General features: G+C 44.8%; 2 protein-coding genes across 3 annotated transcripts in view; one reads left to right on the top strand and one right to left on the bottom strand.

The window, feature by feature from the left end:
• The window catches only part of slc39a10 (solute carrier family 39 member 10), a 157,503-nt gene extending 134,435 nt beyond the window's left edge, over positions 1 to 23,068 (top strand). For both annotated transcript variants that reach the window (XM_038789118.1, XM_038789117.1), the window contains 2 exons: positions 18,389 to 18,579; positions 21,936 to 23,068. In XM_038789118.1, coding sequence (XP_038645046.1) covers positions 18,389 to 18,579; positions 21,936 to 22,082 — 338 coding nt within the window. In that variant the 3' untranslated portion in view covers positions 22,083 to 23,068. The remainder of the gene's footprint in view (positions 1 to 18,388; positions 18,580 to 21,935) is intronic.
• A 47-nt stretch (positions 23,069 to 23,115) lies between these two features.
• dnah7 (dynein, axonemal, heavy chain 7) overlaps positions 23,116 to 27,343 on the bottom strand; it is a 498,762-nt gene continuing 494,534 nt past the window's right edge. Inside the window, exon 64 of the mRNA XM_038789116.1 lies at positions 23,116 to 23,546. Within this exon, the coding sequence (XP_038645044.1) occupies positions 23,340 to 23,546 (207 nt within the window). The 3' untranslated portion in view covers positions 23,116 to 23,339. The remainder of the gene's footprint in view (positions 23,547 to 27,343) is intronic.

The following is a 27,343-nucleotide window of genomic DNA, read 5'->3' as shown; positions in this document are numbered from 1 at the left end:
AATAACCTGTCACCCCCTTGCTTACCAAGAATGTATACACCTCTGCCGTACAAATATTCAAAGACTTTGCTCCCAGCACCTTTTCAGAAAGAGAGTTCCAAAGACTCTCAGCCCTCTGAGAGAAGAAAAGTTGCCTCATCCCTGTTTTAAATAGATGACACTTTTTTTTAAACAATGACTCTTGTAATGTGTGAGAGAACCTAGAACTAAGAAACACCCTCTCCACATCCACTCAGGAAGATCCCATACGATCTTATATGAACATAAAATAAACATAAATGCATAAACCCCACTCTGTTCCATTTCCAACGCTACACAGGAACAGGCTTGGATTAGTCTATTTTTGCTTGACATTTTAATTAGAACATGGCTGATCTGCAAGTCTGCTCCAAATACCTGTCTTTGTTCCATATTCCTTGCCTAACAAAGATATATTAATAATAAAAACAGATTTTCCTCACTTGCTGACTATATCCGTATTTTCTGTGAAGAGTGAGACAATGTCAGTGCTAATGACCCCTCATCAGAAAATGTGAAAATGATAAGAATGTAAAATTTTTTAAGCAAAGGAGGGAAAGGGAATTGGGGGGGTGGGTGGTTAAGAACAACAAGTGGGAAGGCCTCTTATGGAGAAGGTAGGTTGATGGTGGAAGGCAAAAGGAATTAGTTATGGGTCAAGTAAAGAAAGAAAATACGTTTAAGGGTGGTAAATTGGAAAGCAGAATCATCACCAACAGCTGCCGTCCAAAAATACAATGGATAAGATTATGATCTGAAATAATTAAACCCAGTGTTTGATTTGGGAAAGTTGTAAAGTGCCTAATTGAAATATTTAAATGCTGTTCTTCGAACTTGCACTGTACTTCATTGGGACAGTGTAGAAGGCCAATGACGGGATGGTCAGAGTGGGAGTGGAAAGGAGATGACAAGTACCAGAAGCTCACAGCCATGCTTGTGTGTTGCGTGAGGTATTTGCACAAAACAGTCATCCAAGCTATGTTTGGTGTCTCTAATGTAGAGGAGATCGCATCATGAACAGCAAATAAAATATACTAAATTGAAAAAACTACAAGTAAATCGCTCTTTCGCTGGAAAAACTGTTTCGGGACCTTGGCTGGTAAGAGATGGAGGTAAGGTAAAGAGGCAGGTTGCAGCAGGGGTCAAATGATTGAGAAGTGTAAGACTTAGAAGGGATTGGAAGATTTATCTGGTGACATCACATGGTTTTGAGATTTTCAGTGGAGCTGATCTCAATAGGTTTTGTGGTTGGGGGGGGGGGGGGGGGGGGGGGGTGATTCCAGATTTCCACAACATTTTGTGTAAAGTATTTCCTGAGCAGCCTGTTCAATCTTCTTAATCGTCTATATTCAAGTGTATATAAGCTGCACACAAAGTTAATATGTTCTTACTGGGGTGCAATGCCCAGAACTGAATGCAGTATTCCAGGACTTTTACCTTTGGTACAGCTGTAGTATAATTTACATCCCTCTGTATTCTAACCTTCTTGAGTTATATGCCAACTTTCCATTAGTCTTCTTTTTGTACCTACCTAATAGCCTTAAATGATTTCTGTACATGGGCTCTTCAGTCTCTCTGCTCATCCACAGGAATCCTGTGGAGAGTAACTCACCTCCTGGTTCCCCAAAATCTGTCCACCATCTAGGCTGAGGAGTGTGATGGAATACTCTCCAATTGCGTGCTTCTCCAAGAACACTCGAGAAGCTTGATGCCAAACTGGACAAAGCAGCGTACTTATCCCCATCCGCAAACATTCACTCCCTCCACCACCGATGTTCAGTGTGCCATCTACAATATGCACTGTAGGAACTCACCAAGCCTCCTTATATAGCACCTGCCAAACCCACGACCAGTGTCACCCAGAAGGACAAGGGCAGCAGATACATGGGAACATGACCACCGGGAAGTTTCCCTCCAAACCATCCACCATCTTGACTTAGAAATATAGTGCCAACCCTTTAGTATTGCTGGTTCAAAATCCTGGAACTCCTTCCCTAATAGCATTGTAGGTGTACCTACACGACATGGACTTCAGGCAGCTCATTATCGCCTTCTCAAAGGAAATAAATGCTGGCATAGCCAGTAGCGCCCACATCTCACACAAATGAATTATGGAAAAGTCCAAGATTCTCGTCATTTAGAAAATACAGATCCGTCTTTCTTAGGCCCAAATGGCCACAGAAATTCAAATATTACATTAGGTAAGCTATCTATCGAATTTCTCCAGTTATTTAGCCCAAGGTTGTTCCAGAGGTATCGATAATGCTAAAATGAGACAGCTTCATGATTGAACAATTATTTATGCACTGAGATCCAACAGATTAGTAATAGAGTTACATATAATGTCTACACTGCGCTTGGTCTAAGATGTGCAATTTGCCATTACAGAGACTTGGTTCAGGACAGGATTGGCAGCTTAACGTTCCAGGATACAAATGTTTCAGGTGGGATGGAGGGGAATGTAAAAGGGGTGGGGGAAGTTGCACTACTGGTTAAGGAGAATATCACAGCAGTACTGCGGGAGGACACCTTGCAGGGCTCGTACAGCAAGGCAATATGGGTAGTGCTGAGGAATAGGAAGGGTGTAATCACAATGTTGGGGGTTTACTATAGGCCTCCCAATAGCGGAAGATAAAGGAACAGATATGTGGGCAGATTTTGGCAAGCTATAAAAGTAAAGGGTTGTTGTGGGTGATTTTAACTTTACCTATATTGATTGGGACTCACTTAATGCTAGGGGTGTGGATGGGGCAGAATTTGTAAGGAGCATCCAGGAGAGCTTCTTGAAACAGTATGTAGATAGTCCAGCTAGGGAAGGTGCCGTACTGGAGCTAGTATTGACGAATGAGCCCAGCCAGGTGGTTGACGTTACAGTAGGGGAGCAGTTCAGGAACAGTGACCACAATTCAGTAAGCTTTAAGGTACTGATGGCCCTGGGTTACTGTCCTTGTGGAGTTTGCACATTCTCCCCATGTCTGCATGGGTTTCACCCCCACAACCCAAAGATGTGCAGGTTAGGTAGATTGGCCACGCTAAATTGACCCTTAAGTGGAGAAAGAATAGTTCGGTACTCTAAATTATAAAAAAAAATGAACTCTTTCCTTGACGGAGGTTCTCTACTCTGTTCTACTGCAAGCCTACCTTCATCAGTTGACACACATGTTGGGATTTTAGTAGTTCCGTGCACTATAAGATTGACCTGATCAGTAACCTTGCAAAAAGGGTCCAAGCCATTTGCTCATCATGCAAGCTTGATGCCGAAATAGGGCACATCAAAGACATCCTACTATCCTGATCAATCATTTTGTGCTATATATCACGCAAATTCATGAACCGGCCTAAGGCCCTGAAAAGTCCACCTCAGATTATCTTGGAATGCAAGATAGCTCAAAAAGTCTGAGCAACAGGTGAAGTTTGCAGTTTCACACTGCTACAATGCAGTAGCAACGCGAGTAGTATTTGCCACTAGCAGGATGTTGCCATCATGTCAAAAAGATGCTCTGCCTATAACACAAATAAGTAATGTGATATATGTATTTCTGTGCCAGTGTGAGATGGGTATGGAAGCCATATGTCACAAAGACTGGCAGATTGACACTTCCATTGTCCACAACAGACAGGGTACAGACCATAACTATCGGCCCATGCTTGCAAAACTGAAAATACAGTCTAATATTAGTTATGATTCTGCACTTGGACATTTGCTGAATAATGTTCAATGTGCTAAACATGACACTGACAACCAATTTAAGATTGTCTGTCAGGCTTGCAGTGGGCATATTTGTATGTTCTGGAAGCTACATATATTAATGCAAAGGGCCTGTTCGTGGCAGACAAAAAGAACACATCTGTTTCTGCTCAATAAAATAGGTGATAGCTGGTTCATTCATCAGGGTATTGCCGTGATCAAAGTCAAGCTGCCTGGTTTAAATTTTCAAAATGCTTTGCAATTAACTGTCAGTCACCATTAACTGTTACATTCTCTATGACAATGCCTCTTATCAGAATCCACTTACCAACCAATTCGCATTCTCTTTCATACAGAATAATATTGTTGTCTCCTCTGACAATGGTATTTTTGCAATTGTCTTGAGTGAAAAATTAAAAGCTTTGACCAAATGTCGTCTTTCCGCAGTATTACATTACTCATTTTTGTGATAGACAGAATGTTGATATGGTTTGACGGCAGCATCCCAATTGTATAGAAAACTGCTCATGTTATTACTTCATTGTAGCAGCGCCTGTTGCTCAATTTATGAGACACCTTACCATTCCAAGTAGACTGGACACTTTTCAGGACTGACAGTGGTGGCTTTCATAAGTTTGGATAATATACAGCAAGCAATGATTTGATCAGGGTCGCCATTATCTCATAAGATAGTTTTGATGGGCCCTATTTAAGCAGCAAGCCTTCAATTTAGCTTGGGCCCTATTTAAAAGGGTGTTGATGAGCCAATCTTAAAGTTTGAATTTATTGTCACGTGTACCGAGTACAGTGAAAAGTATTGTTCTGCGTACAGACCAGACAGATCATTCCATACATGAAAAACATAGCATATGCGATAAATACACAGTGCAAGTACATAGACATCGGGGAAAGCATATGGAGTGTAGTGCTGCTTAGTGGGGAAGATGCGTGGAGAGATCAGTTCAGTCCAAAAGAGGGCCATTCAGGAGTCTGGTAACTGGGGGAAAAGCTGGTTTTGAATCTGTTAGTGCGTGTTTTCAGACTTTTGTATCTCTCGCCCGATGGTAGAGAGAATAATCTGGGTAGGATGGGTCTTTGATTATGCTGTCCGCTTTCCCAAGACAGCGGGAGGTGTAGACAGAGTCAATGAATGGGAGGTGGATTCGCATGATGGACAGGCTGTGGTCACGACTCTAGGTTCTGACGGTCTTGGGCAGAGAAGTTGCCATACCAGACTGTGATGCAGCCAGATAGGATGCATTCTATAGTGCTTCTATAAAATTTGGCAAGAGTCAATGTGGACTTGCCGGATTTCCTTAGTTTCCTGAGGAAGTACAGGCAGTGTTGTGCTTTCTTGGTCGTAGCGTCGACGTGGGTGGGCCAAGACAGATTGTTAGTGATGTGCACACCTAAGAATTTGAAGCTGTCAATGATCTCCACTTTGGCACCATTAGGTGCAGATAGGGGTTTGTACGATAGTTTGCTTCCTGAAGTCAATGACCAACTTAGTTTTGCTGAAGTTGAGGGAGAGATTGTAGTCGTTACACCACCCGACTAGGTTCTCTATCTCCCTTCCATACTCTGACTCGTCGTTGTTTGAAATCGAACACACTATGGTTGTGTCATCAGCAAACATGTAGATGGAGCTGGAGCTAAATTTTGCCACACAGTCGTGTGTGCGTATAGGGAGTATAGTAGGGGGCTACGTACACAACCTTGCAGGGCCCCGGTGTTGAGGGCCATCATGGATGATGTGTTGTTGTTTATCCTTACTGATTGTGGTCAGTGGCACAGGAAGTCAAGGATCCTGTAGTAGAGCCAAGTCCTAGGTTTTGGAATTTTGATATGAGCTTGGCTGGGATTATAGAATCATAGAATTTACAGTGCAGAAATAGACCATTCGGCCCATCGAGTCGGCACCAGTCCTTGGAAAGAGCACCCCACTTAAGCCCATGCCTCCATCCTATCCCAGTAACCCCACCTAACGTTTTGGACACTAAGGGGCAATTTAGCATGGCCAATCCACCTAACCTGCATATCTTTGGACTGTGGGAGGAAACCAGAGCACCTGGAGGAAACCCACGCAGACATGGGGGGGGGGGGGAAGTGCAAACTCCACATAGACAGTCACCTGAGGCTGGTGTTGAAGGTGTTATGCTGTTGAAGACAGAGCTGTAGTCAATGAATAGGAATCTGGTGTTGGAGTCCTTGTTGTTGAGGTGCTCCTGGGATGAGTGTAGGGCCAGGGAGATGGCTTCTGCTGTGGCCAGTTGTGGTGGTCTGCAAATTGCAGTGGATCAAGGCATTCTGTGAGAATGGAGTTGATGTGCCTCATGACCAACCTCTCGAAGCACTTCATAATAATAGATGTCAAGGCCACTTGACGGTAGTCGTTGAGGCACATTGTCTGGTTCTTCTTTGGCACCGGTATGATGGTGTTCATCTTGAAGTAGGTGGGAACCTCTGAACAGAGTAGGGAGAGGTTGAAGATGTCTGTGAACACACCTGCCAGTTGGTCCGTGCAGGATCTGAGTGTACAAAAGCTTGGCAGTTGACTGTTCCCTGGTGCATTCTCCACGGAAACACCTCTACCCGAGTCCACTTGCCAACCAATCAGCACTCTCTTCTCAAATGTTGTTCCCTTTAGATGAGGTATTCTTGCAAATTGATTTGATTAGTGTAAGGCAAAACCCTTTGACAGCGTGTTTCTTTTTTCAGAGGTACTCCAGATCTGTACTACCAAATTAATATTTTCCCCCTTCATTACTTTTTTAGTTTGAACTTTGAACTCGAGCTGCCATAGTTTTTCCCACTTAATCTTATATTGTTCGTTCGCACCTTTCTGTTCCTACTTTTATTATTTACCTTATAGCCCTATTGTTGATGCAGGTGATTGGTACAAAACACCTTTAGCTCAGCTTTAGGTAAAAGCAATTCAATGGAAATCATGGGGCATAGTACAATGTAGCTTTCGTAGAACATGTAGGTCGCATAAATCACTAGTGCTATGGCAACAGTTTATTGTGCATTGCTGAGACAAGAGTCATGTCGAAGTTTTTTGTCATGCACTCATCAGAACACTTTGCAAGAATACCAGTATAAGAGGGAAAGAACTGTATGAGGAGAGTGCTGCTGGTTGGCAAGTCATCTCTGAATGGCAAAGGTATTACCATAGCGAATGCACCAGGTGGTGACTGACAGGCAGCTGCCAAACATTGTTTGAAATTTAAACCAGTTAGCTTGACCCTGACTGGTCAAGACATTGTGCTGGAGAATGAATCAATAAATGGCTGTCACTTACCAAGTTCAGCTGAAATAGGCACAATGTGTGTACTGTTCTTTCTGTCTGCCTTCTTGGGCAACACTGGTTAGTACTGCTGCCCCACCGAACCCGGGTTCAATTCCGTCCTTGGGCGAGTGTGGAGTTTACACGTTTTCCCTGTGTGCATGGGTTTCGTCCGGGTGCTTCGGTTTCCTCCCACAGTCCAAAGATGTGCAGGTTAGTTGGATTAGCCATGTCAAATTGACCCTCAGTGTCCAACGGTTAAGTGGGATTATGGGGATAGTCCATAATCCCCATAATTATGGGGGAGTGGGCATGGGTTAGGATGCACTTTCGGAGGGTTGGTACAGACTAGATTGGTCGAATAACCTGCACTCTAAGGGTTCTATTAAGGGTTCTATCTAACTTCCGATACACGCAAATGCACCCCACTGCAAGCCTGACTATCTTAAGTTGGTTGTTCACGTAATTCTTAGCGCACTGAGAATTACTTAGTAAATGTTATAATAATCTTTATTAGTGTCACAAGTTGGCACTGCAATGAAGTTACTGCGAAAATCCCCGAGTTGCCACACTCCAGCCCCTGTTCGGGTAAACACTGAGGGAGAATTCAGAATGTCCCATTCACCTAATAAGCATGTCTTTCGGGACTTGTGGGAGGAAACCGGAGCACGGGGAGAACGTGCAGACTCCGCACAGTGACCCAAGCCAGGAATTTGCAACAGTGCTAACCACTGTGCTACCGTGCCACCATCTAGTCGCATCATAATGTTAGACCGTCTTTTGCGTTTCGCAAGCATGGGCTGGTTGGTATGGTCTGTACCTTGCCCATTGCAAACAGCAGCTGGGACGTGCTGTTTAAAGTGCTTTACAGTTAGTGCTAGTGTTGGACGTTCTGTGCATGTAACCAAAAAACTGTATTTTTTGTCCTCTTTTGGAAAACCTTGTCACTGTTCTGTAGCGGAATTAATGTATTTGCACACGCCTGTTAGTGACCCTTTCAGTCCTGTTTCTTTTGGGATCCAGTTTTCCTCTTAACACCATCTAATTTAAACAATTTTAAATCATTATCTAATTTTTTTTGTATTATACCTGCTTTATTTAGGTATAACTGTTTCTCCTGTAATATTCTTTGAATTCCAATTATTAAAGCATTTCTTGTTATTTGTGGAAGTGATGTTATTTTTATGAGATTGGCAGGTACTTGGTGGAGACCTTTCTTTTGATTACGTGATCAATTAATCTGCTTCTGATGGTGTTAGTTCAGGATGACCAATGCTAGGGAGAACATACTGCCCTTCTTCATGGGATTGGTAATTAAGCCATGGTATTTTAAACACAAATTCTGATTCGAACCTGCATCTTAAACTAATGCCTCAATCAAAAAGGGTATGACCAGTTAGTACGCCATCATTGTCAACTTGATTGAACTGCAGGGGCACGATTCAGTAGCCTTGTTGCACTCGAGTGAGAGGCGGCTGATGAATAGCGGGAGAGGCCAAAAATGAGAACCACGCTGGGTGCAAAGCTGTTTGCGATGCAACTGGCCTGCTCTCATTGGCGAAATCGGGATCCTGCTGTAGCGTGGTGAGAAACCAATAATCGCCACTTACACCTTATTTGCATAGAATTACCGGGAGCCATCCCATATCCAACGACTTCCCATGATCCAGCCGCCTCCCCAGCAAGTGGTCACGCTAGCGCCAATTAGTATTCCTCTTGAAGAGGCAGAAGGGCTGCTGCGGGGATCCTAAGAGGTGAGTAGCCATCTTCGCTCACAGGCAATGAGCCTGGGGGCACTGGGCTTGCCACTCCTGTGCTCGGAGGGGTTGCAGCCCCAGTTGGGGTGGTCCACCATGGGGCATTGGGGCTGGGGGGAGGGCAACCGTGCGTGGGTCCTCCATGCTAACCCTTGTATTGTTCTACCTGCTCCAGGGGCAACCCTAGTTCCTGCCTCTGTCCCACTGACCACCCATAACTCACTGATTGTGAATGCCTCTAGCTGAAGGCTACTGCTAATAAGGAATTGGCAATCGTAGTTAAGTGAGCACTTCAAAAACCCATGATCATGCCATGTAGCATGTGATGCTTATTGTCTAGTATCCCAATCAGACTCATGCTTGAACACTGCAGGAGGCAACACCATGGACACAGCAGCGAACCTCCGAACACTCTGGATGGGCCCCAGCCCTGGGCACATGTCCACGGCTGGGGTATGGCAGCGTTCTGTTCAGGTGTCTGGGGTACAGGGTGTGAGGTCCAGTGTGGCCAGATGTGCATGGGTAGTGCGTGCCGGTTTGGAGAGGTAGAGGGCAGGACCCATGTCTGGGGGGGGGGATGGAGCATGTGATTGGTAGTCGAGATGTGGAGAGGATTCTGATGTCCAGCACTCCACTACCAGTCTGGGCGCACTCTCGATGGTTGTGGGACACAGAGAAGGCATCGTCAGCCACACGCATGGTTCACCGTCGGGGCGGGGGTGGGGGTCCACCTCTCGTGTGGCCCGGTATAGGTCGTTGACCTTTCGGCACTGGGGGCTCGTCCTTCATCCAAGGCAGCACTGGCTGCCCTGTGGCTCACCCTCCGGGGGCCTCAGGGGAACAGGACAACCCTCCTGGCCTCGACTGCCTCTTAAGAGCCTTCCCAGGTCTACTTCGCCATGGCTGCAAGCTGAGTGGGGTTGGCTGTGCAAGAGTTGTTTAAGTGCTTTTCGACCTTGTTAGTTGTGCGGGGGGGGCAGGGACAAATCTGTGGATGAGCTTTGATTTGCTGTGAGAAGCCTGTGAGGCCCCCTTAAGTGGACCAATTAATGTTGCATTGTAGTGCCAGTCTTGCCAGGCCTAGCACTGGGAAGCTCACAGCAGTTCCTGCTCACTATCACACTTGGAAATTTTTCCGGTGAATCGCACCCCAGGTCTGGAGTGAATTTGAACCCACGATCTGAGGCCCAGCGAATGGTAGTTATCACATCAGTAAGGCTGACGTTGCTAAAACTAGATTTGAAAATGCTGAAACATTTTTAAAAAATTTAAAACATCCTTCTTGACCCCTCAGTACTTCCCTGGGCTACAAATCTTGTGACTAGTGTTTACATCCCCTTTTAGAAGTTCAGAAATCACTTCAGCAAAATGTAGTTTGGTGTACTTTAGGTTTTCCTGCAATACGAATGATGCTATATTTGGTACAGTTTCACATTGCTCTGTGAGTTTGTGCCTTTAGTTTATTTTTTTTAAAAATATTTTTATTCTCCATTTTCACATTTTCTCCAGAATTTACACCCCACCCACAAGCAGTAAATGGTAACAAATACAAAGTCAATTTCCTTATCAATAACAGCAATCCCATCCTCCCACCACCCCAAGCAACGACCCACCTGACAATATAAACATCAAATAGAACAAACCCTCCCATGGTGGGACAAACAAAGGAGAAATAAAAGGGAAAGGAATTAGGAATCACCTATGGTCACCATTAACCTAATAGAGTCCCTCCCAACCTTCCCCCCCCCCCCCCCCCCCCAACATTCAATGCCATCCAATCCCCGAAAGAGTACTGTAGACGACACCCATGCATTGTAAGCCCCCCTCGCCCCCTCCCCGGCTCCTCCCCTCCACTTCCTCTTACAAAAATCATCCCCTCAACCACTGTTCCTTCCCCCCTGGTTTAGCACACTGGGCTAAATCGCTGGTTTTTAAAGCAGGCCAGCAGCATGGTTCAATTCCCGTACCAGACTCCCCGAACAGGCGCCGGAATGTGGCGACTAGGGGCTTTTCACAGTAACTTCACTGAAGCCTACTCGTGACAATAAGCGATTTTCATTTTCTTTCCACCCCGGCTAGACTCATCGGGCCCTATTCTGCCATGCTCCGATGGGCGCAGCCCCTCTTTTCTCCCCCCCCCCCCCCCCCCCCACTCCCGTTCACTGGCCGGCTTAAACCGGCCAGCGTGGAGGCCCCCGCCCAGGTCTCTTTCCCCTTTGCCCGGCCCCAGGACAACCAAGAAATCCCCTTTAGCACACAAACCCCGCATACACACCCAAGCTTCAAAGAACCATAATTGCAAGTGAAAGTCCCTTCTCTTCCCTTGTCCAAGTATATACAATGTTCGCTCATTTAGCACATACGCCGCAGTGAAAAAATACAGCTACATGAGGCTACATCGGTACATGACCACTTCTCAATTCAGCCACAGTCCTTCTGCCTTCGCAAACTCCTCCGCTGCTTTCGTCGTCCCGAAAGTCCATGGATTTGTAGGTCACCCTCATCTTAGCTGGGTATAGTATGCCGCGCTGCACCTTACTGATGTACAGCACCTTCTTCACCCGGATGAAGGCAGCACGCCTCCTCGCCAGCTCCACCATAAAGTCCTGATACATGCGTATACCAGCTCCAGCCCACTGCACCACCTGCTTCTGCTTTGCCCAGCACAGGATCTTCACACTGTACCTACGAAAACACAGAGTCACTACTCTTGGCGGCTCACTCTCCTTTGGTACAGGCCTCCATGACCAATGAGCCCGATCCAGTTCATATTGGGAGGGATCATCACCCTCCCCCAATAGCTTCGCCAACATCATGGCAAAATACTCAGTCAGCCTCGGGCCTTCCACTCCTTCGGGAAGACCAACAATCCTCAGATTCTGTCGCCTGGATCTGTTTTCCAAGTCGTCTATTTTGGCTCGCAGACCCTCGTTGATCTCCTTCTGCATCTCCTTCCCCATCAAAGTAAGTTGATCGCTGTGCTGTAATAATGTCTCTTCCACTTCCTTCAGCACCTCACCTTGCTCCCGCCCCTCCGCCACTGCGCTCAATACCGCCGCCATCACCGAGGCAATCGCCTCCTCCACCGGCACTTTCAATACCGCCCCCATCTCCTTCCTCGTCGCCTCCATGTGCTTTGTGAACTGCCTTTCAAGTTCCGCGGCCATCACCGTAGTCATTTCTTCAGCCGTGGGCAATGCGGCCTCCCCTGGTGCCCCAGCCTCTGTTTTTCTTGCCGTCCCCGCGGTGACCTTTCCACTCCCCGACGGACTTTCAGCTGCATTTTTCACAGCCGATTTTTTTACTTGTTCTCGCCATCTTCCTTCACTGTGCTTTCCCCCTGCTTTTGTCACTTCTCTTACCCCTGGGACCGGGCGTTAGACCCTGAAAATGCCGTTCCCGAGCGCGAGCCCTCCAATGTGCGGCTGCCTCCCGTCTGCCGTCACCGGAAGTCTCTGCCTCTAGTTTATTTAATACATTTTGCCTACACCCAGGAATGTTTTGCAGTTATCAGCTTTTTGCAGGCTGTTAGTTTTTTGTAGGTTAACAAGTTTGTTTCTACAAAATATTTGAACATTTCAATACCACTGGCTGAATTCAATGAGTTGGTAGATTAGAAATTAGCTGGAGCACAATAATTGTTTTATGTATGCAACTCTATAAAATATCGGTTTTACTCCTATTTTTAAACAAAATAATAAAGGATTGTATGAATTCACAACAAAGTTAGTTGTTTAAAATGTTGCTTTGAGCTGTGGAATCTGCTTATTTTGTTCTTTCCCAGCTGTATTTGTAGAATTATCAAGGAAAAACTGGACTGCTCGCTACATTCTTTGAACGAAGCACAGGTATTGAAACAGCCTAATATGTGCTGGAGCCTTCCAGAGGCAAATGAGCCACCATATTGAGCCACATCGCTTTCAAATACTCTAAGCAGCTGCCAAAGATCAGAGTTGGATCATTGAAAAGAATGGTCTTGTGCCTATTGTAACATCCTTCTGCTATCTTGGGCAAAACCCATCAGTGCCTGAACTGCATTAGTTCCAACAAATTTATTTTGTTTCTACAGCAACTTAAATAGGAAATTGCTGAAGGTTATGGAAGAAACAAAATTAGGTTTTCACAACCTGAGTGAATGGGAGCTCCATTTGACTCCACATTAAAACTGGGCCACTGCATTCTCAGGCATACCCTCTCCTTATTGCCTTCCTTCTGAACTTAATGAGGCCTTTGATTGGCATCCCAGCTCGCTGATCTAACTCTTTGTCACAGATTATGAACTGGCTCTCAGTGCATGACTAATATATGCAGTATGCCAGCCGCTCCCTCATGACAAAAGGAGCCATCAGTTTGCACTCAGCAATGGGCATCAATAAATTTCCAGATCACAATTATTATTACATAGAACGATACAGCGCAGTACAGGCCCTTCGGCCCTCGATGTTGCACCGACATGGAAAAAACTAACGGCCATCTAACCTACACTATGCCCTTATCATCCATATGCTTATCCAATAAACTTTTAAATGCCCTCAATGTTGGCGAGTTCACTACTGTTGCAGGTAGGGCATTCCACGGCCTCACCACTCTTTGCGTAAAAAACCCACCTCTGACCTCTGTCCTATATCTATTACCCCTCAATTTAAGGCTATGTCCCCTCGTGCTAGCCACCTCCATCCGCGGGAGAAGGCTCTCGCTGTCCTCCCTATTTAACCCTCTGATCATTTTGTATGCCTCTATTAAGTCACCTCTTAACCTTCTTCTCTCTAACGAAAACAACCTCAAGTCCATCAGCCTTTCCTCATAAGATTTTCCCTCCATACCAGGCAACATCCTGGTAAATACCCTCTGCACCCGTTCCAAAGCTTCCACGTCCTTCCTATAATGAGGCAACCAGAACTGTACGCAATACTCCAAATGCGGCCGTACTAGGGTTTTGTACAACTGCAACATGACCTCATGGCTCCGGAACTCAATCCCTCTACCAATAAAGGCCAACACACCATAGGCCTTCTTCACAACCCTATCAACCTGGGTGGCAACTTTCAGGGATCTATGTACATGGACACCGAGATCCCTCTGCTCATCCACACTGCCAAGAATTTTACCATTAGCCAAATATTCCGCATTCCTGTTATTCTTTCCAAAGTGAATCACCTCACACTTCTCCACATTAAACTCCATTTTCCACCTCTCAGCCCAGCTCTGCAGCTTATCTATGTCCCTCTGTAACCTGCAACATCCTTCCACACTGTCTACAACTCCACCGACTTTAGTGTCGTCTGCAAATTTACTCACCCATCCTTCTGCGCCCTCCTCTAGGTCATTTATAAAAATGACAAACAGCAACGGCCCCAGAACAGATCCTTGTGGTACGCCGCTCGTAACTGAACTCCATTCTGAACATTTCCCATCAACCACCACTCTGTCTTCTTTCAACTAGCCAATTTCTGATCCACATCTCTAAATCACCCTCAATCCCCAGCCTCCGTATTTTCTGCAATAGCCGACCGTGGGGAACCTTATCAAACGCTTTACTGAAATCCATATACACCACATCAACTGCTCTACCCTCGTCTACCTGTTCAGTCACCTTCTCAAAGAACTCGATAAGGTTTGTGAGGCATGACCTACCCTTCACAAAACCATGCTGACTATCCCTAATCATATTATTCCTATCTAGATGATTATAAATCGTATCTTTTATAATCCTCTCCAAGACTTTACCCACCACAGACGTTAGGCTCACCGGCCTATAGTTACCGGGGTTATCTCTACTCCCCTTCTTGAACAAAGGGACCACATTTGCTATCCTCCAATCCTCTGGCACTATTCCTGTAGCCAATGATGACCTAAAAATCAAAGGCTCAGCAATCTCTTCCCTGGCTTCCCAGAGAATCCTAGGATAAATCCCATCAGGCCCCGGGGACTTATCTATTTTCACCTTGTCCAGAATTGCCAACACTTCTTCCCTACGCACCTCAATGCCATCTATTCTAATAGCCTGGGTCTCAGCATTCTCCTCCACAATATTATCTTTTTCCTGAGTGAATACTGACGAAAAGTATTCATTTAGTATCTCGCTTATCTCCTCAGCCTCCACACACAACTTCCCACCACTGTCCTTGACTGGCCCTACTCTTACCCTAGTCATTCTTTTATTCCTGACATACCTATAGAAAGCTTTTGGGTTTTCCTTGATCCTACCTGCCAAAGACTTCTCATGTCCCCTCCTTGCTCGTCTTAGCTCTCTCTTTAGATCCTTCCTCGCTTCCCTGTAACTATCAAGTGCCCCAACTGAAACTTCACGCCTCATCTTCACATAGGCCTCCTTTTTCCTCTTAACAAGAGATTGCACTTCTTTGGTAAACCACGGTTCCCTCGCTCTACCCTTTCCTCCCTGTCTGACTGGTACGTACTGATCAAGAACACGCAATAGCTGTTCCTTGAACAAGCTCCACATATCCAGTGTGCCCAACCCTTGCAGCCTACTTCTCTAACCTACACATCCTAAGTCATGTCTAATGGCATCATAATTGCCCTTCCCCCAGCTATAACTCTTGTCCTGCGGGGTATACTTATCCCTTTCCATCACTAATGTAAAGGTCACCGAATTGTGGTCACTGTCTCCAAAGTGTTCACCTACCTCCAGATCTAACACCTGGCCTGGTTCATTACCCAAAACCAAATCAAATGTGGCCTCACCTCTTGTTGGCCTGTCAACATATTGTGTCAGAAAACCCTCCTGCACACATTGTACAAAGAACGACCCATCCAATGTACTCAAACTATATCTTTTCCAGTCAATATTAGGAAAGTTAAAGTCTCCCATAACAATTACCCTGTTACTTTCGCTCTTTTCCAGAATCATCTTCGCCATCCTTTCCTCTACATCTCTAGAACTATTAGGTGGCCTATAGAAAACTCCCAGCAGTGTGACCTCTCCTTTCCTGTTTCTAACCTCTGCCCATACTACCTCGGAAGAAGAGTCCCCATCTTCAAATACTCTCAGCTGGGGACATGAATTGGTTCTGGAAGAGTGCTAATCTGATTCTTTGTTGAAATTTAGCAAAAGCTCTTAATCCTTCCTATTAAATTGTCCTATTTTGGCAGAAAGCACTTTGCTATTTAGCTTCTCAAAGGTTCTGTGATTATGTCACTGCTTCCCTCTGTTCACTTTTGAAGGGTTAATATTGAAAATATTGGTCTAGTGTATTCTTCTCCTACCATAGACAATTCTGAAATGTCTGTGCAGTGTGGCTGATGACTAAAACTGCAGTAGAGCTGATGGGACTTTTTAAAGAAAACAAGTTTCCTATTCTTTCCCACTCTTAAACGGGTGAGGAGGAACAAAAGAATTAAGTGGTTCCATCACTGTGGTTACTCCAAATATGATGTGACTCTTTGTAATCAGGCCAATAAACTGGGTTTTACATCAATGAAAGGGCAATGTTAATTTAAAAGGAGAGATCCTGCAATAAAAGGGCAATGTTAATATAATAGAGATCCAGCAGTCATTTAAAATTCTAATAGTGTTAGGAATCTCTGGAAAATTAGATGTGAGGATTTGCATTCTTTAATTATAGATGTTACAATGAGAGTTTGTAATATAGAGGCTCTAATTACCTTGCCAAGCCGTTTTGCAGAGCTTAATTATACTGAAAATATATTTCCTATTGTCTGGGGGACAGTAGTAGTTTTTATCCCAAAATAAATATTTTCATACTTGTATATTAACCTGGGTTGTTGAGGAATTCATAGCTGCTCTTAAATACATTTGCTGTTTGTCTTGTACACCACTGTTTAGAAACTGAATAATAATTTAGGTTGGTTCAAGTATACTGAAAAGAACGTATTAGTCCATCCAACCGTAAGAACATTTGAGAGCATGAAAGTGTTGCATTTAATTTGAAAAATCACACTGCACACTATTGAAGTCTGTTAAGGGATTAGTGCCACATTTGAATTATTTTTGACAATGTCTTTGCATTTTTGTACTCAACAATGGAAGAAACAGCAATGGTAGGAAATAGTGTTTTTCATTTTCACAGCCAGTATCTATGGGTCTGATTTTTGTTAAGGAGACAGATATCAGGAATCAGGTAGGTTCTTGACTCCACAAAACCCTCTCCGTTCAGGAGGCCCCGGCTCGCTATATTTTCATTTCAGGGAAGCAAGATGGGTTGGTGTCTGGCCCACTGCCCGTGGAAGCATACTGAGGTGGGCAGTGGAGAGGGTGGTAGGCAAGGCTGGTAGTCTAAAAGGTACACTTGGGTTTATTGGGACATTGACCAATTATATTCATGAGATCTAGGCCCTCAATGCCCACCCATATCTCCCATGCCTCTGCCCCCTGCATCCCCCACTTTCCACTCTCCTAGTATTCAGTATGTACAGAACTGGTGAGCCATTGGCACGTCTTTGAAATGCCTCTGAAACACAATAAGCTAAAAGAGACATGAAAACATTTCCTTTGTGAAAAAATAAAAACTGCTTCTTACAACTTCTCATCAGTCACAGCCATTCATAGTATTTTTTTTTCTTTTCAGAAATTTTGTGTACATTTCTTCCAATTAAGGGTCTATTTAGTGTGGCCAATCCACCTAGCCTGCACATCTTTGGGATGTGGGGGCGAAACCCACGCAAATACGGGGAGAATGTGCAAACTCCACACGGACAGTGACCCAGAGCTGGGATTGAACCTGCGACCTCGGCGCTGTGAGGCAGCAGGGCTAACCCACTGCACCACCGTGCTGCCCTCGCCATTCATAATATTAATGACAAAAAGCTTTATCCACTTCACACCTCTTAATTTTATGTAAGTAAGCACACTGGCATTGAAAAACCACAGCCAAAGAAAGATCGGGCTGGATTCTCCATCGGCGGGATCCTCCGATTAGCCGGCAGCACACTCACGCGGGAGTGTCCACAACGGGAAACAATATTGACATACCGCCGGGACGCAAAATCCTGTTGCCAGTGGGGGGGGGGGGGGGGGCACACCAGAAAATGGGTGCAACGGGACGGAGAAACCTACCCTAGGTCATTACAATGTAAAGAATATGTCAAAGTGGATCACTTCCCTGCATGCTAAATCAACATTGTCCATTGAGAGCTAAATGCATTAGTCATTCTTGGAGCTCAGACATGTGTTCATAATGGGATTATCTGGAAATATTATCTAACTGCTTCTTTGGATATTCATGCCAGCATGAATGTATGAGGTGACATTGATTGGGCATGAAGGGTGTGAAGTGATATGTGTGTGTGGGGGGTTGGGAGGGGAGGGGGGGGGATGAAGGCTAGAGGGCCTAACAGCCTTTTCTAAAATAGGGTCATATTTCAGAAAACTGAGGCAGGCCTTCTAACAAGCTTGCCTCCATTGGCTGCCTCCAAATGCCTCTGGACCCACACAGCTTTCCGGAGTAAAAATTGCGTATGACAAAGCCTTGTTTATTGAGGGATCAACATGTGACTTAATAAGGCAGCTGAAATGCAGCATTAAAAAAACTCTGAATTGGGAATGAAAGAGGTTTGAATTGTCTTTTTCAGAATTGGAAAACTTAATAAGATGTAAAACAATTAAAACCAGGGGAGGATCATACAAATGTATTCACTATTATTTTTTTCCCTCACCAGGTGATTTTGCTGTCCTGATTAATGCTGGAATGTCTGTGAAACAGGCCATTGTTTACAACCTCCTGTCAGCTCTGCTTGCATATGTTGGTGTAGTAATAGGTATTGCTGTGGGACAGTATACTCATAATTTAACCCAATGGATTTTTGCTATCACTGCGGGAATGTTCCTATATGTGGCATTGGTGGATATGGTGAGTAATATCTTGGACTTTATTCATTGGACAAATGCGGTTTTAAATATTTCTGATCTGAACTTATTAAATTTACCTAAATTTTAATTGGCTTTTTTGTGCTATATCTCTTCAAAAAATAAACCTCCAGGTGTTATTCAACGCATCCATGGGAATGATTTAAAAATTATAGAATCATAGAATCCCTACAGTGCAGAAGGAGACTATTTGGCCCAACACGTCTACACCCTACCTACACACCCGCTCCATCCCTGTAACCCCATTTATGGACACTAATGGGAAATTTAGCATAACCAATCTGCCTAACCTGCAAATCATTGGACTATGGGAGGAAATCTGAGAACCCAGAGGAAACCGACTCAGACACTGGGAGAACATACAAACTCCACACAGTCACCCAAGATCGGAGTTGAACCCAGAGCCCTGGCACTGTGAGGCAGCAGTGGTAACCACTCTGCCACCGTGCTGCCCATTGTTCATTAATATTTTATTCAGGAAAAACAAGTTTAAAAACTTCAATAAGTATTTCCCAAAAAAGGAAGGATGAATTAAATATTTGTGGTATTAGCAATATATGTAGGTTTGTTTTTAAAAATCAAATGTTTATGTAGGATAAAATCATAGATCATAGAATTTACAGTGCAGAGGGAGGCTATTAGGCCCATCGAGTCTGCACCGGCCCTTGGCAAGAGCAGCCTACTTAAGCCCACTCCTCCACGCTATCCCTGTAACCTAGTAATCCCACCTAAAGTTTTTTGGACACTAAGGGCAATTCAGCGTGGCCAATCCACCTAACTACATCTTTGGACTGTGGAAGAAACCGGAGCACCCTGAGGAAACCCACTCAGACGCCGGGAGAACATGCAGGCTCCGCACAGACAGTGACCCAAGTCAGGAATCGAACTTGGGACCCTGGAATTGTGAAGCAACAGCGTTAACCATTGTGCTACCACACGCCAATCAATGTTGCATTGCACTTAGTCTTAAGACATGACAGTATGCTATAATGAAGACAATAGTAGGTCTGGTTTCTATTCTAAATCTCAGCACTACTTCATCAGTGTGCACCCGTTTTTTGGCTGCCAGAAATGATCTGCTTTATTTTGTTTTTCCAAATTCCTTTTCTTTAAATGTGAATTTACTATTTTTAGAATTGTGGTGGAAATTTCAGAGGATGATTAAAATTGCTTCACAGCACCAGGGTCTCAGGGTTCGATTCCCGGCTTGGGTCACTGCCTGTGCGGAGTCTGCACATTCTCCCCATGTCTGCGTGGGTTTCCTCTCAGTGCTCCAGTTTCCTCCTCCGAGTCCCGAAAGACGTGCTGTTAGGTGAATTGGACATTCTGAATTCTCCCTCAGTGTACCCGAACAGGCGCCTAGGGGCTTTTCACAGTAACGTCATTGCAGTGTTGATGTAAGCCTACTTGTGACAATAATAAAGATTATAAAAATGATTTTAAAGTAATGAGTAGGGCAAGTACGTTGTTCAGGATTATTTAGCAGCACATGCAGCAGCTGATGAAAGGTAGGTGACAATTACTTTATTAAGTTAAAAATTTATGCTGTACTCCACTATAGGATTAACAACTGCCATTTACCTCTCCATAGGGCCTTGTCCACTAGAAATTATCAGGGGACTTGCCAGTAAGGCAGACAGCTTTCATCGATCCCTTAACCTGAGCAAACTGCGGTGGAACCAATACCAGCAATTCATGCCAAATGGAAGATAATTCCACAAAACAATTTCCTTTGATCCTCAGTTCAGACATGCATTAGGACATGGACTCTTTAGTCATTTAAATAATAAATTGGAGAGGGGGGTGATTTCCGGTGATGACAATGTGCTGAGCAGTCGCATGCCAGGTGGTTCTCCTCCTGAGGACCCAAAAAATAGTGACTTTTCAATGAAAACTCGCCAAAAAAAGTAACTCATTCCCCATAGGTTTTTAAACCCACCTCCTTGCAATGATTATTAATGCAAATTAATTGCTTATCATGAAAACGTTGGTGAGTGGTAGAGACAGATTTTATGTTTCGCTTGAATGCAAGCATTTATAAGATGCTAACCATTGTGCTACCAGTCCTTCAGCAGACATTAGCCCGTTACAGACATCCACCCTGATCGACCACGCTAAAACGAGAACTGCCACCCCCTCCCCAAAATTAGCAGTGCAACGTGTAGAGATTTGAGCCTGTTTTACACCTATGAAATTGCTACAGTGCGTCGGAATTTATACCCAAAGAATCACTATGTCTGTTATATTGTTCTTGATTTTCTCCAGTCTAGTGCATCTTCACATTTGCAGGACATTCTTGAGTCCGCGATTAAATTTTCCCACTTTTGACAGTGTCCAGCACGGATCAACTTGGATCTATTGCACAAATTTGTCAGCTTAATTTTCTTTGCAAAAGAAAAATTAAGGTTGAAATACTATAGAACATAGAACAATACAGCAAAGTACAGGCCTTTCAGCCCACGATGTTATTGCATATCAAGGTGAAATTAATTCCAGGACCATATGTGATAGAATTCCTCTATTAAATAGAAATTCCAAACACTGCTGGCATGCCTTGCACAGTCTTCCCTTAGTAAAATTTCAGTCATCCAAAACTCTGCTGCCTGTGTTGTAACTCGTATCAAGCCCTGAACAACCATTTACTCCTGTGCTTGACCTACATTGGCTCCCAGTTAAGCAATGCCCCATTTTGAAATTCTCATCAAGGTTTTTAAATCCTTCCAAAACCTTACCCTTCCCAATCTCTCTAATTTCTTCCAGCCCCACAACCCTGAGACAGCATCCCTAATTTTAATCATTTGACCACGTGATCCAGTCTTCAGCTTCCTGGGCTGTACGATTTTGTATTCCTTCTCATTTTTTTTCCTGTCCTTCTTAATGCTCCTTTAAACCCATCCTTTACCAAGCTTAAACGCTCTCATTTCCTTATGTAGCTCAAGTATAAATGTTGTTAATGTTTCTGTGAAGTGCCATGAAACTTTTCACTACATTAAAGATCTATACACCATGTATAAAATGTGAATTGTCAGCATAGGTAGGTGCCCTTTTGAAATGTGAACAAAATTCTGTTCAGCAGTCACCATTTGATGTTTCCTCTTTGAGTGTGCCTTGTACACCGACCCACCTTCATGGCAACGCCTTATTGTCTGTTTGATTCCATGCGCCTACTTATAAGGCAAGTTTAACCCTAAATGTATGTTTTTGAGCTTAAAAATTTATGCCGACTTCTAATGCTCTAGACATGCATTTATTAACTGTAAAATTACAGTGGAAGGGCAGGTGTCCGAAACTGTTGTTTGCAGATTGCGCCCTAATTAAGATTTTATTTTCCCTTTCCAGTTACCAGAGATGCTGCACCGTCCAACAGATAGCCATGTTCGGGCTAGGTTTGGACACTTTGCTCTACAGAATGCTGGGATGCTCTGTGGATTTGCCATCATGCTGCTAATTGCCATTTTTGAGGATCAAATTGTAATCCACTTCTAACAGTTTTGATGACTATGTATGGTCTTGTTTTGCCTTATATGTAACAATTCAGTGGCACATAGGTTTTGCAAAGCAAATTGTGACAGAGATTTGTTAGTACAATAGATTACTTTTCACAGCAACTGCTATTTGTTGGTTGGTTTGACGCACGGTTTCTTCCGTGGTTCAGTATGGAAATTTAAATAATCAACTTTTTAAAATGTCTATGGAGAAGATAAAATCAATGCTTGAATAAATATTTAGCACAGTTAGATCAGGATTAATGATGTATTTGTAACAGCCGTTTAGAATACTTCCTTTCGCATGCATTGTGGTAGGTGTTTGTTTATGGATGGCAATCACCAACTGTAATGCCATCTGGATTCATGGTGCTGGTTTTATGAGCTCACATCTTCAGTGTCGCACATACACAAATTAACAAATTCCAGTTTAGTTTTTAAAATGGTGTGTGTTATAACTTGATTGTAGACATTGTCCATTAAATTCATTTATCATTCACTTTTAACATTCCTCCTTCCATTGTAATACCTCAAAACCATGCTTGCTGTTCTAAGTGAGCAGCTAGATTGCTTGTTTGTATGTATTAGTTTGGAGTTGATTTTTGTAAACCCCTAATTAGCCTGTCACTGTGTGACATTTCCCTTTTTGTCACTGTATAAATCAATGTAATAGATCATATGTGATCAAGTGCAACTGGCCAAAATATGATAAATGTGAGTTAGTGGAGCCTGTGATTCTTGTGGGTGCTGATCAATGTGATAGTTCATTGTTAAAGCCAAAGATTATGGAACCTAACCAATTAATTTTGAAGTTTAGAGGAAAAGTTTCAGTGTTAAGGTACCATAGACTTTGAGTTTGTCACAAGTGAAATTAAAAAGCATTTTTTGTTTATCACTTAAAAGTTTTGATTGTTACAAGCCTGGACTAATGTATGAATGAAACTGGCTTTTTCAAGTTTTACTTAATAAAGTCCTGACAATGCAAAACCATGGTTTTATTGTGTTGTTGCTGCAACAATCTTTGTTTCATTGGATATGATAGAATACACAGGCACACAAATTACCTTTTTAATATTTAAATGTAATAGGAATCCTATCCACAAAATTGATTCATCAGAAATGTGGGGTTGAGAAATAGAAGTGAGTAATTTCCTAAAATCCTAATTGTTTCACATTTGAGGCAGACATATTAAGAATTTTGGCCAAGTACAAAAATGAGTAAACTTTAAGCTGTAATAAAGTGCATCAAAATCATTATTTAAGAATTAAGCTGACAGAGTAGAGCAACACCACGACCAATCCAGTGTTCCGAAGACTGGTCAGTCGGGATACGCATAGCAATCACAAAGTTAGTGGAATGTCCAGTTGTAGATAATGTACCCCTTCTCTCACTGGTCTTGTAAACTGGAGCAATGTAAACAGGGTGTGGAGAAATTTCTGACCTTTTGCAAGGCTTTAGCCACATCTGTCAAAGGGAAGCAAAAAACATAAATTGATAATTATTGAATACTAGAGTTGTTGATGATCATTTCCAGGAACCCGGGGGCAGGATTCTCCCACCCCCCACGGGGTGGGAGAATCACCGTGAATCCCGCCCCCGCTGTCCTCCCAATTCTCCTGCCCCCCAAAAACCGGCGTGGCGTGAGTCGCGCTGCCCGCCTCGCAGAATGGCGGGGTCCGGCGCGACTCAATGGGGGCCGGGGCGCCCGAATTCTCCGACCCACGATGGGCCAAGTCCCGCCCACCTGTAGCCGGTCCCGCCGGCGTAAATCAGAGTAGGTCCCTTAACCGCGGGATCTGGCGGCGCGGGTGGGCTCTGGGGGGGTCACGGGGGGGATCTTGCCCCGGAAGGTGCTCCCACGGTGGCTTGGCCCGCGGTCGGGGCCCCCCGATCTGCGGGCGGGCCTGTGCCATGGGGGGCATTCTATTCCTTCCGCATCGGCCGTTGTGGTCCTCCGCGATGGCCGATGCGGAAGTGAATCCCTGTGCGCATGCGCAGGGTGATGCCAGCACGCACTGGTGCTCCCGCGCATGCACCGGCCGGTTGGAGGCCCCTATCCCGCCTGCTGGCGTGGCGCAAACAACTCCAGGGCGGGCTTAGCCCCTGAAGGCGCGGAGGATTCCACACTTTTGGGGCGGCCAGCACCGGAGTGGTTCACGCCACTCCGTCCCACCGGGTACGGGAGAATCCCGCCCATAATGTTTCGAGCCATATTAAATTTAACAAAATCTGGCTCATTACTTATGATCGCGTTCAACATTTGAAAGGGGAAAACTAGATAAGGTGGACTTAAATTGGATGACAGACTGTCCACAGTAAACTATGCAAATTTGTCAATGGACAAATTGACAGGTCTGGGAGGTTTCAAAATAGGATATAATGTGACACGCCACCAGTTCATACCTCTAAGCTGTAAAATAATCTTATTAACCAAAGATATTAAGGAATGTGGGGTTGAGGAGTTGGGTTATAATCAGTTTTAACCTTATTGAATGGCTATTCAAGCTTAAGGGGTTAAATCAGTGCTACCCAAATGTTTTCCCACTGTGAAGTTTGAAAATTGCCATGCCACCAGAGTGTGAGCCAGGTGGTGATTAGAGCTGTGATGTGGGCAGGATTGGAAACAGCAGTGATTGGGGCGGGGGCAAGTTATGAAACCACGGGTGAGGTGGCGGGGTGTGTTTGTTAAACTGCTGGACAAAGCGTGTACATTTTCACTGATCTTTTTGTGGCAGGAATTAAGCCTCAGTTTGGTCAGTTAGGCTACACCCAATATTGGAAAAACCACTGGGATTTAAAGGGGCCTGATAGCTGTTGGCACTCAGTTTGCATTCCATAGCTGCCTTAAAGCTCATGACTCCTAAATCTCATCTGGGTCTCAAAGCACACGGAAAATGCTGGACGAAGTGGTTTATTCCTGTTCACATGTAATTCCGATACCTTTGCGTTACACGGGTGGTTAATCTAACAGAATTAAATTGTGACTTATTGAGATGTGGGAGATCAGTACGAAAGAATAACATTTTGGTGATCTTTTGAGTATGGACCCTTGACATTTTTGTATCAGATTAGCGTTGCAATTAATTGAACTCAGGTGGCACGAGAGCTAAGGTTGTACATGTCCATGCTATGAGTACACGACAAGGTAGAATACCTCCTACCCCATACATATCAAAATATGTGAAACAAATCTGTTTAGTCTTCCATTTTTTGCATGGAACAAGTTGATAAAGCTACTTTTCTTTTAAAAACATATGGAATCCTTGGTTTTATAAACAAAGGCATAAAGTACCAGAGCAAGAAAATTATGGTAAACCTTATAAATCACACATTAGGCCTCAACTAGAGTATTGGATTTAATTCTAGGCAGTGCACTTTAGCAAGAAAGGCAAGCAATGAAGATGGTATGAAGGATAGTTACCAGAGTGGCACCAGTTATGAGCAGTAACTAGAGAAACTGGGATTATATTCCTTAAATCAGAGACCAGTTAGGAGAGATTATAACAAGTAATCAAAAATTAAGAGGTTTTGACAAAAGATCAGAAGAAATTTGTCACTGGTAGCGATTCAATAACCAGGGAACACATTTAAGGGCCGGGATTCTCCCCTACCCGGCGGAGCGGGGGGTCCCGACAGGACGGAGTGGCGTGAACCACTCCGGCGTCGGGCCTCCCCAAAGGTGCGGAATTCTCTGCACCTTTAGGGGCTAGGCCCACATCGGAGTGGCTCCCGCTCTGCCAGCCGGCGTGGACGGGCTTTGGCGCCCCGCTAGCCGGGGCCGAAAGGCCTTCGCCGGCCGGCGGAAGTCCGCGCATGCGCCGGTGCGTCAACGGCTGCTGACGTCATACTGGCGCATGCGCAGGGGAGGGGATCTCTTCCACCCCTGCCATGGTGAAGGCCATGGCGGGGCGGAAGGAAAAGAGTGCCCCCAAGGCACAGGCCCGCCCGCCGATCGGTGGGCCCCGATCGCGGGCCAGGCCACCGTGGGGGCATCCCCCGGGGCCAGATCGCCCCGCGCCCGCGCCGCCAATCCAGCCGGCACCAGATGTGCTTTGATTCCCGCCGGCAGGATTGGCCTGTCAGCGGCGGGACTTCGGCCCATCACGGGCTGGAGAATCGTGGCGGGGGGACCGGCGAGTGCGATTCCCGCCCCTGCCGATTCCCTGGTGGCGGTGAATTCGGGCCACGGCGGGGGCGGGATTGACGCCGGCCCCGGGCGATTTTCTAACCCCCGGGGGGTTGGAGAATTCCGCCCAAGATAACTGGCAAAACTTCAGAAATAGAAAATCATTTTTTTAATGCAGTCAATTATTAGCAACTATAAAGCTACCTAAAAAGGTTGTCATAACAGATCGAATACTAATGTTAACAATGAAATTGGATAAAGACTTTGAAAAATTTATAGGGCTGGGATAAAAGAAAAGGGGAATGGAACTAATTGAAACGCAATTCCAAAGAGCCTGAACAGAAACAAGGCTAAATTTTCCATCTTGCAAGCCGGTAATGGAGTTCCCGGTGAGGCGGAGAAAAATGGATCGGTGCCCTTTCTGATGCTCCTCCCCCCACCCCCTCCCCTCTCTCGCTGGCATCAGGATCGAGGTCGCATCAGCAGGAGGATGCAAATGGGTCTGAATGGCCCATTTGAATCCACTTGGCGGACCAGGTAACATTCTCCAGGCCTGCATGATTCTCTGGGCCAAGAATCACGTGGGCAAGAATTACTACAGGTATGGACAAGTGACTGGTGGTAACTCTGAAATGCTTTCCAATCACCTCTCTTCAAACTTCAGTGATTTTGAATGGTCAGCTGGAAATTGACAGCAATTTACTCAGTTTGAAGTGGTTGATGTTTATAAACATTGCTGTTAGAGCACTTCAGAGTTACTCAACCCTGAAGAAAAATGAATGAAGCAAAGATCATAGCAGTGTGTACGAGTGTGTGGAAGCTGCCAATCGCAACCTAGTAAGGGAAATGAATGGATGGCTTGCAGCTCAAGGATCTGAAGGGTTTAAACACAGCTGACTGGCTTCTCTTTCCAGTGTCTGAGCCAACAGGTGAGTGTTACAACCGTAATTTTTTTCACTGCCTCTGTCTGGACTGCTCTCCAGCTTCTCTTGACGGACGGCTCATTCTTCCTGACAGATGTCTCATTTCTGGAGGGCTTCCTGACAGGGGTCTCATTTCTGGAGGGCTTCCTGACAGGAGTCTCTTTTCTGGGGGGCTTCCTGACAGGAGTCTCTTTTCTGGGGGGCTGCCTGAC

Source organism: Scyliorhinus canicula, chromosome 2, assembly GCF_902713615.1.
Source record: "Scyliorhinus canicula chromosome 2, sScyCan1.1, whole genome shotgun sequence".
In the NCBI taxonomy this organism is placed as follows: Eukaryota; Metazoa; Chordata; class Chondrichthyes; order Carcharhiniformes; family Scyliorhinidae; genus Scyliorhinus; species Scyliorhinus canicula.
The sequence above is the reverse complement of the archived record's forward strand: the minus strand, read 5'-3'. Positions and strand labels throughout refer to the sequence as shown.